Source organism: Electrophorus electricus, chromosome 12, assembly GCF_041902795.1.
Source record: "Electrophorus electricus isolate QZ-2024a chromosome 12, ASM4190279v1, whole genome shotgun sequence".
In the NCBI taxonomy this organism is placed as follows: domain Eukaryota; kingdom Metazoa; phylum Chordata; class Actinopteri; order Gymnotiformes; family Gymnotidae; genus Electrophorus; species Electrophorus electricus.
In genome coordinates, this window is record NC_137508.1 from 25,090,289 (window position 1) to 25,109,146 (window position 18,858).

At 43.7% G+C, this 18,858-nt stretch overlaps 1 protein-coding gene across 1 annotated transcript; it reads left to right on the forward strand.

Annotated features, from left to right (window-relative positions):
• Nucleotides 1-454: 454 nt before the first annotated feature.
• maco1b (macoilin 1b) lies at nucleotides 455-18,126 on the forward strand. Its single transcript, XM_027029210.3, has 11 exons — nucleotides 455-1,029; nucleotides 6,438-6,579; nucleotides 6,780-6,906; nucleotides 8,633-8,756; nucleotides 9,576-9,754; nucleotides 10,005-10,608; nucleotides 12,794-12,952; nucleotides 13,941-14,123; nucleotides 14,889-15,009; nucleotides 15,173-15,347; nucleotides 15,781-18,126. Exons 1-11 carry the CDS (start codon nucleotides 950-952, stop codon nucleotides 15,981-15,983), a joined length of 2,097 nt encoding a protein of 698 aa, XP_026885011.2. The 5' UTR covers nucleotides 455-949; the 3' UTR covers nucleotides 15,984-18,126.
• The last annotated feature ends 732 nt before the right edge of the window (nucleotides 18,127-18,858 follow it).

An 18,858-nucleotide genomic window follows, 5' to 3' on the forward strand; every position in this document is an offset into this window, starting at 1 on the left:
ATTGTTGCAGTGGCTCACACCTCTTGGCCTTATCACGGTGGCAGATATCTCACTAAATCCTCTCCTCAAGCCTTTTGTATCAGCAGCCACTAATAAAAAAGCCTGAACTATCAAATGGAACATGCTGATAATTTATAACGTTTGACATTAGTAGTTACTTAAGCAAGCCGATTTTCTTGTCGGTGGAGTTAAATATTGTTACAGCTATAAACAATATCACGCAAATATTTCAAACATTTTACTCGCGTGTGAAATACTGAACGAAATATTCTATTGTTGGTTGTCCTGTCAAAGCTTGGTAGAGCAGGCAACGGTCATGGAGCGTAGAGCTACGATTTGTACGCAAGTAGCGTAAGCAGCTGCGACAGCCCGCCTCACAGTCATCCCAATGAGCACGCAAGTAGCGTAAGCAGCTGCAACAGCCCGCCTCACAGTCATCCCAATGGGCACGCAAGTAGCGTAAGCAGCTGCGACAGCCCGCCTCACAGTCATCCCATTGGGCACTTAAACCCTACCTGAAATGTCCACAAAGGAAAAGATTGGACGGGTGAAACGCGACGATCATACGGTTGTCCGTACGTTGTCAGTCGCAGTAGATGTCGTTTTCTTTTGGAGCCGTGACAAACCAAGGCAAATGGCTACAGCTCGACTATGTCGCTGGGTATCTTTCAGTGTTACAGCTTAACGGAAAACGGTCGGTGGTGATTGGTCTGGGCGCGTGTCTGACAGCCTTGTCTGGGTAAACTGTCGAGAGAAAGAGGAGGGTCTTTCACGGAGCCTTTTATTTATTTCTTTGTTTCCAGTGTGAGGGGAAAAAAATAATAACAACAGCTAGCTAGCTAAGCTAGCTGTATTCGTTGCGGAACTTCAATGTGGCTCCGTTCGACTGCGACAGAAAGCTGGACCATATTGCGATAGGCGTTAGAAATCCAAAGCGAAGGGAAGGAGGATGAAGCGGCGCAATGCGGACTGCAGCAAGCTCCGACGGCCGTTAAAACGGAACCGGATCACCGAGGGCATATACGGCAGGTAGGGCACGCTTACACACCGAGGGCATATACGGCTGGTAAGGCACGGTCGCACACCGAGGGCATGTACGGCTGGTAGGCTGTGGTCAATCTCGGCTAGCAACGTAGCCTGAGCTTGACAGGCTCGTTAGGTTAGCGCTATCATTTCTGCGATACTGGGAATGCCTTCCGCGTTGGGCAGACACACAGGTGTTGGGTGTACCTTTATAGCTAGTACTGTAGATATAATACTAGATAGGTAAGACACCCAGCTCAGGGTTACACTTGTTTTGCTCGCCTGTTAGCAACCTTAGTTGATCTGGGTTAGCATCAGTGATTTCTGGCTAACGCTAAATCAGCTAAGCTAGAGCCCTTTAGCCACGGTAGTCTGCTTAGCTAACGCTGGCTAGCGTAGATAACTTTAATTAAGTTAGCGTATTGTAGCTAGATGTAGGCCTTGAACCTTACATCATACGACGTGCACAAATCACACTGACTTAAACGTCCATGGTGTCTAGGTAACTAACTGCTGTAATTTGACCTGTGCACATTTATATCTGTAGGTTAGGTCAGCTAGGCTAGCTAGCGCGAATATAGGATAGCAACATGAGCCACAACTGACCTGCTGTGACAGTGCAAACAGCTATCAAGCCTTTCTAGCAATGTTCACTATATGGCTAAAGCGCAACATTATTAAAATTAAAAAGTATTTTGGCTGGTCATTGTAGAACGTCGTAGAAAGATACTGCTGGTCCACACGGAAAGTAACAAGCATAACTGCAGTGGATTTGCAAACTGATTTGTGAGCTTGGGAAGTTTGCTTGTCATTCTGAATGTTTTCTTCAGACACCAGTTATTGCCAACCACCAGAAAACAACTTGTCTAAAGTTTATTATCTATTTTTTGGTTGAACCAGGCACACCACAGCCTTGCTTCCATGGTCTTATTTCACATTAACTATTTCCAAATGAAACACCCTGCAATGCAACTTTCCTTTCATATGCATGTATAATTACATGTGTAATTACATATTGTAGCTATATATTGTAATGATCAGTTTGTTAGCCACCTTTTGACATGTTCATCTCTACACAGTTTAGGGCCAGAGGACCACTGTTGACTGGTTACTATTTGGATCGTGGGCTATTCTAGGGCAGTGGTAGCTCAGTGGTTAAGGTACTTGACTTGTTGGAAGGTTGCTGGTTCAAGCCCCACAACTACCAAGTTGCCACTGTTGGACCCCTGAGCAAGACCCTTAATTGCTCAAGTTGTACTCAGTCAAAAAAAATGTTTTTTTGGATAAAAAGAATCAGCTAAATGCCGTAAATGTATTCTCAAACCAGACGTGACACGGTATTGATATGGTAGTGGGTGTTGGGTCATGAGCCATTCTCAACACAGCAGTAACATGGTAGTGGCAATGGTATGAGTGTATCAGATACATTCTCAAAAATCTGTTCCACTCTGAACAAGGTTTCATAATACCCTCTTTGTAAGAAAAGTAGTGTCTTGTACCTGGGTAATATTTGAGAAGTGGTCTTGAAGATGGACAGGTACTTTGTGCAAAGTACAGCCAGAAGGCCATCATTAGAAACTGGCTTAGGTCTGAGCACTCCAAACAAACTCAGTGGTTTGATACTGTTCAAGAGAGATTTCACATGGTAAAAATCTTCTGGCAAAAATGGATGGCTTTTATGAATAATTAACTCTTTTAAAGACTTCATAAAGGCACCTATAGACATGGTCACCATTTATTTTAGGACTGTCCCCTAAGTGAAGTGTTTGATATACTTTAACATTGTACTGAATTTGTAACTCCTGCAAGCTACTGTTACTGTTCTAGATACTGCTGTACCACTGGTTTTCTATGTCTTAAAAAATGCACAATTTTTTGTAAAGGTATGTCAACGTGTATACAATTACTTCCTGAACTGAATGTCAAACCACCTTAAATCTTCTTGAAAAATGTATTGAACTACACAATACTTAATTATTATTATATGATATGCTCAACTCCTTCTCAATGTAGTTAAAGGTCTGTTAGGAAATAAAACACAGAATAAGATTTTTGAAGCAATACCTGGTGAAGTGCCAAATCTAATCTGTATCTGAAGTTTCTGGGTTGACATTTATATTCTTATGTTTGATTTAGTGGGATTTGTTTTTGCTCTCCATAGCAGTGCCATTAACAGTAGGATTATCTGGAATGCACAGTACATGTAAATATGTCATCAGTCCGGATCTGCAACTCGCTGATTGTTGGCAAGTCATAGCGCACCTGTGGATGTTGGCACATTCACTCAGTGTGGTGGTGGTGGTGGTGTTGGTGGTGTTGTTTAAAAAAAAAAAAGTTCTAAGATCCATGCTGTGTGTGTGTTTGTGTTTTGTGTAAATCCCCACTGGCCTTTCCTTCAAGCTCCGGTCCTCTACCAGAGGCCTGGGAGCCTGAGATCCTGTGTAGTATCTTGGCTGTTCCTAGGACAGCACTCTTCTGGACCGATATCTTGGATGTTGTTCTTGGTATCTGTTGGAGCCATTCTCCCAGTTTGGGGATTACAGCCCCTAGTGCTCCAATTACCATGGGAACCACAGTTGCCTTCACTCCCACCCCCCACTCCCCATCTTTTCTAGCTCTTCCTTTAGCCATTGGTATTTCTCGAGCTTCTCATGTTTCTTTTTCCTGATGTTGCTATCACTTGGATTGCCACATCTATAACTATGGCCCTCTTCTGCTGTTTGTCCACCACTATTATGTTTGGTTGGTTAGCCATTACCATCTTGTCTGTCTATATTTGGAAGTCCCACAGGATCATAGCATGGTCAACTTCCACCACCTTTGGGGGCATATCCCATTTAGACCTTGGAACCTCCAGACTGTACTCAGCACAGATGTTTTTGTACACTATGCCAGCCACTTGGTTATGGTGTTCCATGTACACCCTGCCTGTTAGCATTTGCACCCTGCTGTTATGTACTGGGTTGTCTCAGGGGCATCTTTGCACAGCCTGCATCTGGGGTCCTGCCTGGTATGGTAGATCCCAGCCTCCACTGATTTAGTATTGAAAGCTTGTTCCTGTGCTGCCATGATTTGTACCTCTTTCAATTTTGTGTGTCTTTCAATCCAGCCTTTTCCAGCCATTTGTAATATTTCTCCATATCAGCCACTTCCACTACCGGTGGTACATACTATGTAGGGGTTTTCCCTCCCATGATGGTCCCTGGTTGTCCTCATTTCCATCCTCCAGGGGTTTCTGCTATCTGATGTACTCACTAAGCAGTTTGTGACTTGGGGCCATTATCTTGGTGTATTCCTGGTTCTTGGTTGTTTCATCCTGGCTCTGATACTCATTAGTCCATGGCCCCCCCTCCTGCATAATGTACATTCTCAGAGTGCTTGATTTGGATTGAAATCCTCCATGCATTGTGAGGAGTTTTCTTGTCTTGATGTCAGTTGTTTCTATCTCCTTCTTAGGCCAGCTTTTTATGCCAGTGGGGTACCTGATGACTGGGCACAGGTGTTGATAGCTCGGATCTTGTTTTTCCCATTCAGGTGACTTTGCAGGTATATTTGGTTGTAGCTCCTTTCCTTGTGGCCTCTTCATGATTCCCATTTGCCTGTGAGATTCCAAGGTACTTGTAGCTGCACTCAGAATTTGTTACATTACCCTTTGGTAGTGTGATCCCCTCTGTTGTAACCACCTTCCCTCTCCTTGTAACCATATGACCGCACTTATCCAATCCGAATGATATTCCTGTGCTGTTGCTGTATATCCAGGTGATTAGTGGATTAGTTAGTTGATGTCTCATTCAATTCTGCCATATAGCTTGATGTTATCCATGTAGACGAGGTGGCTGATAGTTGCTCCATTCTGCAGCTGATATTCGTAGCCACTCTTTGTGATCTCACTGTCAGGGTTCAGGCCAGTGCAGAACAGCAGTGCGGACAGGGCATATCCTTAGTAAATCTCGCACTTGATGGTGGCTCGTGCTATTGGCTTGATGTTGACCTCTAAGATTGTTTTCCACAGCCCCACTGAGTTCTTGATGAAGGCTTTTTGAGTCTTGTTTATGTTATACAGCCTCAAGCATTCCAGGACCCATGTCTGGGCCACTGAAACATAGCTGTTTTTGTAATCAATCCAGGCAATGTTTTATCCACCAGTAGCTGGTGCACTGGCTCCTCTGGTGTTCTTACAAATGCCCTTCTGGGCCTTGCTGATGTATTGAGCCGTGTGCCTGTTTATCTTGGCCACAATGATGCCTGACAGGAGTTTCCACAGAGGCAGGTTTTCAGCCGGTAGTTGGAGGGAATTGCCCCTTTCTGGGGGTCTTTCAGGATCAGCACAAAATACTTCTGGGTGTCTTTTGTGCTTCCAGGTGCTCATGGAGAGCAGTCAGCTTCTTCAGCCAGTAGGCATGGACCATGTCAGGGCCTCGAGCTTTTCTTGGACGTCTACTAGTGTGATGGTTACTGGATCCTGTTCAGGGAGATTACTGTGGTCTTCTCAGGTTCTCTAATCGCTGGGCATTGTTGTTGTGATGCCTCCTTCTCCCATATGCCTTTACAGTATTGTTCAGTCTACAGCTTTGGTGGATCTGTTCTTATGCTGTTACCCTGCCACTGAAAGTACACTTTGGATGGCTCATGGGAAAACATCCTGTTTATTCTTGAGGCTTCTACTTGTCGCATGTATCTTTTTTTTTTTTTTCTTTTTTTTTTGTGTGTGTGTGTGTGTGTGTGTGGCCTTCTTTTATAATTTACTAAGCAGTTTACTAATGCAGTTCTACTTGTTTGTATGTGCTAATGAATTAAAATCCAGGTTGATGTAAATGTGTGCTGTGTGAAAACATGCCCGACATGCTCTTTAAGGAGCTTAGTCTTCATGCTTAAAGCCCTTTGTCTGTTAAATAGGGAAGAAATTGTGCATAAATCCTGAGTTAATTACACTGAAGGACTGTTTGGGAACTTGGTTCTTCTATTTTCGATGGAGAGCCTTGTCATGTGCTTGCTACGTTGGTCGGTCTGTCTGTCTGTCTTTTTTGAGATCTGTTGGATGAAAAGGGCACACTACTCAATTACTCATGAACATGTTATCTGATTCCTAGATTCTCTGCAAAAATATTACACCATATACATATATGAAACCAACACATCATATGTTCTTTTTAGACAGTATTTCCTATAAAATGAATCATATTTGTACAGTGTCTTTATTCCTACCAGTATGAGGGCATGCAGAATGAGTGAGGGATCCTCATAGAGAGATGTAGTGTGGTAAGCCACTTCCTTATGCTTGCTTTTAAAAGTTCAGCCCTGCACATCAGTGCTTGATCCCTCTAAATTAAATGGCGGAATAACTGAAAAACTGAAAAACTTCTTAAACCACTTGCATCTATTATCTTTCCCTCTCCTCTCTCTCTCTCTCTCAGTACCTTCCTGTACCTGAAGTTCCTGGTAGTGTGGGCCCTGGTGCTGCTTGCAGACTTTGTGCTGGAGTTCAGGTTTGAGTACCTGTGGCCATTCTGGCTCTTTATCCGGAGTGTGTACGACTCCTTCAGATACCAGGGCCTGGTGAGCCACTCCGCTTGTCTTGCACAGTTAATACTGTATGATGCTGCTCAGAGAAAAAGCTGTGAAATATTGTTTCTCCTTGCTGAAATTGATGTTGTATTTAAATGATATTGAAATGGATTTTAAGACTGATAAACAGCTCAATGATGTCCTCTCCCTCCCCTTCTCTCTCTCTCTCACTCTCGCTCTTGCTCTCTCAGGCTTTCTCAGTGTTCTTTGTATGTGTGGCGTTTACATCAGACATCATTTGCCTGCTCTTCATCCCGGTGCAGTGGTTGTTTTTTGCTGCTAGCACCTACGTTTGGGTGCAGTATGTCTGGCACACAGGTAAGGCCAGTACCCCTTTGCCGCACAGGTTAGGCCTGCACACCTGGAACCCTGCCTTCAAATCCTTTATTTTCTTGCAAATTTTGCCACACAATTTTAATTTTCGTGCAAAAACTGTCTGCATTGAATATAAGACTTGAGGATATCATAGGCTTAAGGTTTTTCCACTGTGTTTTTTGAGTTTTGATCTAAAAGTGCATAATTTAATCATGTGATCACAAGAAACAGTGTTACATTACATCAGATTAAGTTGATCCAAGCAGATTTTGCTGTATGTGTTGCATTGTTGTGCATGCATTTGAGCACCTGTGAATGCTGGTATCTCTCTGATTTTTTTAAATTTTTGTTCCACACCACCTTCTTCCTCAGTGGTTTTGTCAAAATGTGACTTTTGAGCATTCTGCTGATCTGCTTGTCTTTCATCATCCAATGATATGGCAGGGGAAAAAAAAAAAGGTTTTTTGTATATTAATGAAGTATTGTAACATACCCCAGCTGTGTATTGTAACCGTATTAATGAAGTATTGTAAGAATCAAGACAAACATTTGTCAGATAATCTTTTAATGTTGTCTTCGGTTTGCATCTCACTTTCAAAGATTTTATCCAAAACAGAGACAAAGCCTTTGAACTTTGAGTGGAAACACCCTGGATGACCTCTCTTCTCCCTAGTGTTTTAGAACATCAGGTGTGAGGGCTGAAATTCCTGACTGGCTTTAGGGCAGGTCTAAACCACCTTCCACAGTGCCGCACTTTTGAAGTTCTTTGGTAGCACTTACATGATGGGCATTTTGGACTTGGTTAAAAAGGTTTATGCTAGGCATTTTTATCACTCAGTAAGGTACATTGATCATGGAAACCATGCGTGTTTTTGACACTATAATAATACTGTCCTAATCCAGGACCCATCCTGGGTATTTCCTCACTGAACACACACAAATCACAGCAGACAGGCCTGGTTATTTCTGCATGTGTGACAAACAGTATTTGATCTCCTTTTGTCCACACCTGGGCTGTGTCTCAAATGACTCACTCAGTGCATGTTCCTCTGTGGCTCACTGACAGTTGAGTATGGTATGTGAGTGAGTGTTCATCTGTATTTATCTTTATTGCAAGTAAACAGCTGTCATTCAGTCACTGAACTCAGACTGTAATCTACAGGTTTTTCTCAGCTAAAACTTCATTCTGGTAGTCAGCATTTCATTTAAAATCTTAAGAATTAAATTCTGTTTTATCCAGACTGAGAGCTGTTTTATGACTATCCTCTCAGCCCATCTGGTCAGAGTGGTCTACTTTTTAACAAATTTCTCAGTTTTCCTTCATTGTTGGAGTGCGTTGTGTGTTCCTCTGCACAGCTGGGGTATGTACTGTTTTAGGGTCTATAGGAAATACTGAGACTGGAGCTCTAGAAGGAAGGCTTCTTCTCCACCTTTGGAAACTCCTCCTCCTCATTTGAATAGACCCTGGGCAGTAAGAACAGTGTGGGTGAACTTGTAAGGTGACATAAGTCAGTGCGTCCAGGGCTGTGGCCAATGCAGGGGCATGATTCCAACATCCAGAAATAAATCATGAACTGAAACTGCAGCAGGTCACTTTTATTGGTCGATGCCATTGCTTTTAGTGCAGGTGTCTAGCAGCATAACCTGTGTCCATGTGAGAGCAGTGTGTTCTCATCACTGTTGTCAACTGTATTATATTAACCACTCCCCCTCTCCCTCTCCCTTACAGAAAGAGGGGTCTGCCTCCCCACTGTGTCGCTATGGATACTCTTTGTTTATATAGAGGCAGCTATAAGATTCAAAGATCTGAAAGACTTCCATGTGGATCTCTGTCGTCCATTCGCAGCACACTGGTGAGAGAAATCAGGCGTGACCTTTAGACTGACCTGGGCAGCTCTGTTCATTCAGCGTGTAGTTTAACACTAACTGTACAGTGCATTCTGGCGTTCTCATCCTAATGTGTCACCCTCCTAACACAAATGTGATTCACACTTGGTGTGGAATTTGAGGTGGAGCTTCAGTTGGCCACCATGTTGGATAATAAGCCCTTGAAACCAATCCATTATCCCCCCCCCCCCCACTGCCTAAATAGTATCAGTGCAAATGACTTTGTGCTTCTGGGAAATGAAGACTTTCTAAATGGTGGTTTTCCAGCTCAGAGGATCTGGATTTACTAGGTTCACTGAATTAGTCTGTTGGATTGTTTCAGGGTCATCACTGTGTTGAAGTGACAATAACTCTCACACTTCCTCACTCCACAGAGCTTTTCTTCTTCCTGCTTGTTAAGCTCTTCGAGCAGGAAACGTATACTAGACAACCCTTGAGAAATTTGTGTTTTGATGTGTGAGATTTTAAATCAGTACAGCAGGAAAGTGGAAGAGTCCCTAAAGTTAGTGTGTGTGTGTGTGTGTGTGTGTGTGTGTGTGTGTGTGTTAAAATGCACATACACACATAAACACAGTTATAGAGAATTTGCACACTCATGATGAGATTGCATTGAACCTTTCCCAAATATTCCTATGGCATTTCAGCTTTGTGTGTAGATCTAACCATATAGCCCTTACTCTTAACTGGACAGACCACTGCAAACTGTACAGGTACTAGAAGTCTTTTCACTGCTGGATGAACCATTAGAGATATTGTGTAATGTGTCAATGCATCTGTGTGTCTAGTATTGGCTACCCTGTGGTGACCCTGGGCTTTGGCTTCAAGAGTTACGTGAGCTATAAGATGCGTCTGCGGAAGCAGAAGGAGGTGCAGAAGGAGAATGAATTCTACATGCAGCTGCTGCAGCAGGCGCTACCTCCAGAACAACAGATGCTGCAGAAACAGGAGAGAGAAGCAGAGGGGGGTAAGTGGAGCCAAGGGATGGTGAGGGAGGGGGGTAAAGGGGTGAGTGGTGGGAAAGGGAGGTGGTGCATGGGCCAATATTTAGGACTTGGCAAATAATTAAAAAAAAGAATTTTGTGACTATTAATATAGTCTCATATGATTTGGATATTGTAGGGGTGAAGTATGATCTAACTGTATAATTGAATTGTAGAATGCCAGAGGGAGTCTTCTGTGATTCTATGTCTCCATGTTCGATTTGACTCTCCTAGCTGCTGCAGCCAAAGGCGTCCACGACACCGACTCTCCTCCTGTAGCTCAGAACGGCTCAGCTGGCGGCAGGAAACCCACTCCGAGTCCGTTACCAGAGCTGGAATACCGGGAGAAGGAGCGTGCGAAGGCAGAGAGCAGGGAGTCCAAGAAGCAGCTCAACCAGAACCAGAACCAGAACCATCACAGCGTCAGCAGCGTCCTGTCTGTGGCGGACTGCCGGACCCAGGAGCTGGAATACATGGAGAACCACGTGGGTGGGGAAAGACTGAGCAGCTCCAAGCTGCTGGGCAGCACTGAGAACCTGCTCCTTAAAGAGGACAACTCTTCATCATCATGCTCCTCCTCTTCGTCTAACTCCTCCAAAAATTATAAAAACCATGCCACCGGAGGGGGTGTGGCCGGGGGGAACTCGTCACCCCGTGGACATGGAACAGCCAATGGCAGCGTTCCCTCATCCACGGTGACGCCCTCGTCATCCTCTTCCTCAGGGAAAGGGGAGAAGAAACAGAAATGTGGGGGAGGGAAAGGGGCAGGGTCACACCGGGATCCAGTGGACAACTGCATCCCCAATAACCAGCTCAGCAGGCCTGAGGCGCTGGTCAGGTACATATACACACCATACTGTACATATACACCCCTTTACTGGTCAGGTACATATACACACCATACTGTACATATACACCCCTTTACTGGTCAGGTACATGTACACACCATACTGTACATATACACCCCCTTACTGGTCAGGTACATGTACACACCATACTGTACATATACACCCCCTTACTGGTCAGGTACATATACACACCATACTGTACATATACACCCCTTTACTGGTCAGGTACATATACACACCATACTGTACATATACACCCCTTTACTGGTCAGGTACATGTACACACCATACTGTACATATACACCCCCTTACTGGTCAGGTACATATACACACCATACTGTACATATACACCCCTTTACTGGTCAGGTACATATACACACCATACTGTACATATACACCCCTTTACTGGTCAGGTACATATACACACCATACTGTACATATACACCCCCTTACTGGTCAGGTACATATACACACCATACTGTACATATACACACCCTTACTGGTCAGGTACATATATACACCATACTGTACATATACACCCCCTTACTGGTCAGGTACATATACACACCATACTGTACATATACACACCCTTACTGGTCAGGTACATATACACACCATACTGTACATATACACACCCTTACTGGTCAGGTACATATACACACCATACTGTACATATACACCCCCTTACTGGTCAGGTACATATACACACCATACTGTACATATACACCCCCTTACTGGTCAGGTACATGTACACACCATACTGTACATATACACCCCTTTACTGGTCAGGTACATTTACATCCCCTTACTGGTCAGGTACATATATACACCATACTGTACATATACACCTCCTACTAGTCAGGCACATATACACACCCTACTGGTCTGGCATATATGCACCCCCTACTGGTCAGGTACATGTATACACCCTACAGTACATAACTTGCATGAGACAACTTGCTGGTCAGGTACATATACACACAGCCCACCTAACAACATTTGCTGCAGTGTCCAGCTATGGGAGGCTATCTTTGATTTGATACTTTGATGTCTGAGTGCATGTCTGAGTTTTCAGAATGCCTTGTAGATGAGGGACTTGTGCTTACTGTCAAATGTTTCCCCAGTTAGTGTTTGGTAGTCCCCCTCAGACAAACAGATTTTAGTTAGTACACTTTTGCTTTGAAAAGTGCTGTGGATAGGAATTTGGGTTTTGAATTAAATTCAGCTCCCTCTCAAATTTGCGTTCCCTTTACAAAATCATGTCTTGGCGAGCATGCATTCACTGAAAAGAAATCAGCGCTGTGAAAGGAAGGGGGTCACAAATGCTTTTATGGCCGTATTTGTCAAGCCTGTCAGCATCGAACAATACAAGTATCGGCACTTAGGGTTTAAAATAGATCAGTAGTACAACTGTTGGCTATTTATTTTGATTATAAAATAATTTGTTTCCTTTCATGAAATGTCAGCTGTGTTTCTTATCTCTGCATTGTGACAAAATATAAGCACGAACATTTTCTGATTGTCATTAGGAACATAATACATTCCATTTTATTGACTAAACCAAGCAGATTATTGCAGGAATAAGTACTGAATAAATTAAGCAAAGACAGCGTGTAGAGGACACTGATCATTTCAGAGTACTTTCAAAAAGTGGTGGGAGACACATTCCCAGCATGAACCATGCTATGGGATGGTAATATGCTGAACTTTTTCCAAATTAGTTTTTTGTCTTCAGAAAATCAGTAGGCTTTTAAAGATTATATTGTGGCTGTGAATGTATATAGTTTTTAGGTTCTTTGTGAATCAGTAACCTCTGATTCTGATTTTCAGGCATTTGTTACATGGTGCCATGAGGTTTGGTTGACAAGGATATCTGCACTGTGGAAACACACATTTTTCCCTTCTTGTGTGACCACTTCAGTGTTGTTTTGCTGTTTTTGCAGTGTCATACTTTAGTAAAGTCTTTTTGCCAGGTCAGACATGTAGCTCACAGGATGGTTTTGGTTACAGGTGAAAACATGCAGTTTTCATAAGCGCTGTATGTCTGAGAGCTGATGAACCTAAATGTGTTTTAATAGGTGTGGGTGTGTGTGTGTGTGTGTGTGTGTGTTTGCATGTGCGTGCGTACACATGCATGCATGGGTGTTGGTGTGTATGTATGTGTCCTGCTGACAGGCTGGAGCAGGATGTGAAGAAGCTGAAGGCAGACCTGCAGGCAAGCCGTCAGACGGAGCAGGACCTGCGGGGCCAGCTGGGCTCTCTGGGTAACGCAGAACGCAGCGTGCGTGTGGAGCTCAGCCAACTCCGCCATGAGAATGAGCTGCTGCAGAACAAGTGAGCAACATCTGTACACCTCACACACCCCACTCACATACCCCATGCACACCCCACTCACACTTGCACACCCCACACACACACACTCTTGTACCCCACTCACACACCCAACTCACATTCACGTACACACTCACATACATTACTCACACACCCCACTCACACTCGCACACCCCAGACCTCACTCACCCACCACCGTCATACTCACGAAACCCACTCAGACTTGCCCACCCTCACACGCTCCACACACTTTCACACTCACAAATGTATTACTTGTCAGAAAATGTCATTTTTGAAGATTTTTGAAGCCATTATGTTGATTCTGGTAAAATAGTGGCTATGTGACTTTGGGAACTGTGGTACAGTCTAACCAGTCTTTACTCATGAATTATATTAATATTCCTCTCCAAATTGTCTTCTAATATAATACTGTTTTGTGTTGTAGTAAAAACACAAAATCACACCCTACTCCCACTCCCACACTTACAATACTCACACACACACACACCACACTCACACACTTCTACACATACACCACACACACACACACACACACACACACACACACCCCACTCACACTCCTACACCTCACACACACACACACACACACACCCCACTCACACTACCATTCACACCTCAGTCACACAGCCAAAGGCATTTATATAGATTTACTTACTGTATAGTCCAGTAGAAGTAAATCACAGCAGTTTTGGCCGATGGTTGTGGCTATGGGGCGAGTGATCTGATGTAGACCAGTCACCTTGACTGGATATTACTATTACTATATTACTTTCTGTTTATACAAAGCATGCGAACCCTTGTGTGTACATGTTGCAGCTGTAATAGTAATAGCTGTAATAATGTGCACGTGTGGGTGTACATGTGTATGCATGTAAATATGTGTATGTGCGCATGTACCTTTGTGTGGGTGTGTGCTTGTGCGTGTGTGTGGGTGCACGTGTGCATGTCTGTGTGCATGTGTGTGATATAGGCTCCACAGTGCTGTGCAGGCCAAGCAGAAGGATAAGCAGACGTTGGGGCAGTTGGAGAAGCGTCTGAAGGTGGAGCAGGAGGCTCGAGCGGCAGTCGAGAGGCAGCTGGCCGAAGAGAAGAAGCGCAAGAAGCTGGAGGAGGCAACAGCTGCACGTGCCGTAGCCCTTGCAGCTGCCTCCAGGTACGCTGCCCCGCCCCGTGCCCCACTCCTAACACACCCCCTGCCCTACCCCCCCACACCAAGCCCCTTAATAAACATGCACATCACATAGTGGAAACTTTACAGGGAATTGGTATTGGCTGGTTAGCTGGTTTCTAAACAGTAGTCTATAATACCTAAATACTAAGGATGGTAGTGTGTAAAACTGTAGAGAAAGCCTAATTTTACAATGTACATGTACACCATAGATGGTGAAATAATATTTCCAAATCCCTTCCATTCTTTTTAAACAATTATTTTCTCACACAATTGTTGGTGAAGTGATGATCTTCGGCCCATTTTTGCTCCTAAAGACCTGGGTCTTTCCTGAGTGCTGCTTTTGGAAGACATCATTATTACAGTCAACTGTTGACAGCACCTGTTTTAGGCCACATCAGTTCCTACTTAGTTTAACTCATTTAGCAGCTCTAAACTGCTCCATCACAACTTTATTTTGAAATGTGTTGCTTGTCTGAATGGCAGGAGTGGATGCATATTTACAAATGATACAAAGCTGACAAGACAAAACATGAAATAGCTTCTGCTCATACTGTCTGAAGTCAAATTCAGAAATCACTGCTTTCTTTTCCATACTATTCCAGGTGTGTGTGTGTGTGTGTATGTGTATGTGTATGTGTGTGTGTGTGTGTGTGTGTGTGTGTGTGTGTGTGTGTGTGTGTGTGTGTGTGTGTGTGTGTGTGTGTGTGTGTGATATTAATTTTGGTTAACCGGCATTGTGCTTTTCAGAGGTGAGTGCACAGAGTCTCTGAGGAGGAAAATCTCTGAACTGGAGACAGAGTGTAAGAAACTCACACTGGACATTAAAGTCAAAGAGGATATGATCCGGGAACTTGAACTCAAAGTCCAGGTGGGTGTTAAGTCCACAATTTCTTAAACCAGACTGAATGCACCTGCAGGAGATGTCACTGTTGACTTCACATACCTGGCCAAACCCCCAATCACAGCTGTGCATTTCACTTGATTTTTAAGCTTCCTGTGAAAGTACCAGCATGCTGCCTTGTGCCCCACAGGAGCTGCACAAGTATAAGGAAAACGAGAAGGATACGGAGGTGTTGATGTCAGCCCTGTCAGCCATGCAGGAGAAGACGCAGCACTTGGAGAACAGCCTGAGTGCAGAGACCAGGATCAAGCTGGACCTCTTCTCAGCTCTCGGTGATGCCAAGAGACAGCTGGAGATTGCACAAGGTCCGCACGCAGTGTCCCGCTGCAGGGACCTCGTGAGACAATCACTCACACAAAATCACAAAAGCTTTAGTGTTCCCACAAATACACCTGTAAAACTGACTAATTAAAAGCTCCTGAAGCTCATCTGGAAGAGCAGGATGGTAGTGACACCTAGGTCATGGGTTAGATTTCCAAGGAGCACATATGTACTGTCATACTTATAAATATATAAGCATGTTCTGTGTTTTAAAAAAAAGGCTGCCAGATGCTATAAAATGTAAGAGAAGTGATGAGGCATGTAAGAGACTGTCATTTGTTCATAGAGCCACCTTGCTTGGCTCAGGGCTGTTAGGGGCTTGTGTGTGTCTGTGGGTATTTTGTTTAAATGGAGGGAGGAATGTTGTAAAGATTTCTCCTTGTACAGAAACCTGACATGTTCCCATGCTGTCTTCAGGTCAGATCTTGCAAAAAGACCAAGAGATAAAAGACCTGAAGCAGAAGATTGCGGAGGTGATGGCCGTCATGCCCAGTATCACTTACTCGACAGACACCAGCAGCATGAGTCCCGTCACCCCTCACTACTCCTCCAAGTTTATGGACACCAGCCCTTCCAGCCTGGACCCCAATGCATCTGTTTACCAACCTCTCAAAAAATGAATGCCCACCAGTCCAGCTCACAACTCACCATCCACCCCCACCTCTCTCTCTCTCTCTCTACCCCCCCCTTCTGGTATTTCTGAAGCTCCATATGTTTTGGGACTTTTTAGGCGTGTTCCCCTACTGCTGCTTCTCGCCTGGTCAGAAGGATGTTGTATTGTGTGACTGTAATTGTTGTAGTAAAAAAATGAATGGAAAAAAAAGAGACTTTTAAGGGACATCACCTGTCGAGTAGGATATCTGCTGATGATTTTAAGGGACATCACCGGTCGAGTAGGATATCTGCTGTTGTTTTTTTTTTTTTTCTCTTGTAAATGTTTATAAACCTCACAGTAGTTGGCGTGCAATCCCCCCCTCATTTAGTGCAACTTCAGCCTCCTCTCGTTCATCCCACAGTTATATTTGACTTTGAATCGTTAATGTTGTTTTGTTTCTTTGTTTTTTCCTTCTTAAAGGAAGGTGGGGGCAAAGTGTCCGTTGTTCAACTGGAGGTCCTACAAGCTGGAAAGCTCCATGCTACCTTAGAATTCCTGAATGTTCTGTTTAGGAAAGTGAGTTTTCTGGAAGAACGTCATCACCTAATGATTCAAATGGATTGCAGTGTTTTCACACCCTTTTCTCTAAAATGTGATGTGTATATAAAGGTTGTTTTGTTGTCCATTTTTACACATGAAAGGTGCCACCATACCAACAAATTAGAATTATTTTTTTTTTTTTTGTTAGTGGGAAATATCTAAAATGTAATTAGAAAAATACTTTTAGGTCCAGCAGCCCCAAACAGTCTTGTCTTGCAGTCATAGATAACCAGTGCCTTTAGTTGGGACCTCATCGTTGGACCTGTAGGACATTGCCCCCTGCTCAGCCCTGCCCCTTACTATGACCGTATGACTCTGCCCCGCCCCTTCATAAGACTACACACCATTGTTGGAGAACAGATCTAGATACATTGTCATAACACCACTCCCGCACTTCGTTTCCACTACAGAAACTTAACTTGATTTGCCCTTGTTTACATTTATTTATTCAGTTACATTTGCACTGTGCTTCAATGTAGATTAGAAGGGAAAAGGTAAATTTAGGTGGATATTGTGCAGTGTTCAGAGAGACCTGGAGCATGTTCGATTACTCTTGAGGTGTACTACACTGGCCAGTCAGTCTATCTGATGAGTGCTAAAATGTAGTCCAGTGCCATGTACCTAGGGCTATAATTTTGTTTATCCAGATTTTGAATGCTAGGGTAATGCCAGAAGCAGCCATCAGAATTGTTAAAGTGTATTTTTCTCTTTTGATGTCTTGGTAGCAGAGAGCTGTTTGGTGTTGCCACATGATGGCGCTGTTGTACATAGGAAAGTATTTGGATTAACGTTCTCAGTGTTGCAGAGTTCGCACCCTGCTAAGGAAACAAGTGTTAAGGAAAGAATGCCTCAGTCAGAAGCCAGCAGTTACCCTCTTCCTCAAGACCCTTCTCACAGATTTTAAACCTGTTACAGGTGCTTGCAGACCCTCCATTCAGTCCCACCTGCATGTTGACTGGCTGCTGATTAGTTTATTAGTTCGTGTTCAGTGGGGAACCTTAGAGTGTCCCACAGGTTTGTGGCATCAAGAGACGCGTGCCAGCAGATAAACACGCAGTGATGCGTGAGGACGGAAGACAGCTGGAATCCTGGAACCCCTGACCAGGAAGGGGTTCTAGAATCCTGGCAGATTGGCTGGAGAATCCACAGAAGCGATGGTGATGTAGAGGGATCCAGGGAAGGCAAGTTATGTTTTGGCTTTGGGTGTTGCGGTTTCAGTCCCATGAAAATGAATGCCTTGCTCTTTGCTGGTATTACTGCTTCAGTAGTACAGGAGTGAAATAGCTGGAGTGAGTCCTATGTGGTGTTCTAGTGTTCAGCAGTGGCTACGAGTTATACAGGTGAGTGTGTTGTTTAAATTCTGGTGTCAAGGAGTAGTTTCAGCAGACTGCAGGGTTTGTCTGTGGGAGAACTAGTGAGAAATGTAGAAAGTTAAAATGAGAAGAGGAGAAAGCACTGGTTTGTGTTCTTGGCCCTACATCACCTCTCCCTCTCCTTTCTTTACATCTAACCGTGACTGCATTCTCACTCTGTGAGGTTTTTGAGGAATAAAGTTTTTTTTTCTGGCATCTTGGAAGCTGTCTTGTCGTCATGCTCTATATGGCTGTGAAAGGGAAAGTTGTTAATGCACAAAATTACTGCATTTTATTGCACATTTAGTAGGGTATTGAAATTTGTTTCTGTGCTGATTTTTCTTTTTGAATGTTCTGGGGATTTTGTCCCGTTCCATGAAGTAGAAAACTGAATATAATTCATTTTTATAGTTTTTGTTAAATGACATCTGAAATAGAGAGGGAGGTAATCTGCTCACCACTAGGTGTTGATAGACACCACATTATCAGCAATGTGTCAGTTATGTGGCTCTGGCACTCTACTTTTCATTTCTAGTAGTACCATGTGAACAAACTGCAGTTCTGAACTGGAGTCAGTCTTTCCTATTTTGGTATGAGAATTATCAAAAGTTTCAATAAATGTATAATTTTACCAAGTAAAATAGGGAACAGGTTGGTGCCAGTCGGTGCTTCTGTGACACTGTAAATTGCAACAATCAGCTATGCCAGAGCCGCATGGTCTGGAAGAACTCAAAATGGCTGGCTTCAAGACATCTGATTGGTGTTGGTGTGAATGAACGCTATTCTGTTATTTCTGTAAAAATGCATTACAAAGCACATACAGCAAAAGCAGCTCTCTGATAGCTCATAGACCAGTCTTCCTCAGCCTGGTTGGAAGGCAGAAATAAGAGTACTTGCTAAGAATCTAGAGCTCAGTTCTATTGGCTATGCATGAAAGGTTATTAACTG

Bases quoted from the DNA above. Each gene is read 5' to 3' on its own strand.
- maco1b (XM_027029210.3), top strand. From the start codon at position 950: ATGAAGCGGCGCAATGCGGACTGCAGCAAGCTCCGACGGCCGTTAAAA. The intron at 1,030-6,437 runs GTAGGGCACGCT...TCTCTCTCTCAG, and splicing joins ACCGAGGGCATATACGGCAG to TACCTTCCTGTACCTGAAGT. The intron at 10,609-12,793 runs GTACATATACAC...TCCTGCTGACAG, and splicing joins AGGCCTGAGGCGCTGGTCAG to GCTGGAGCAGGATGTGAAGA.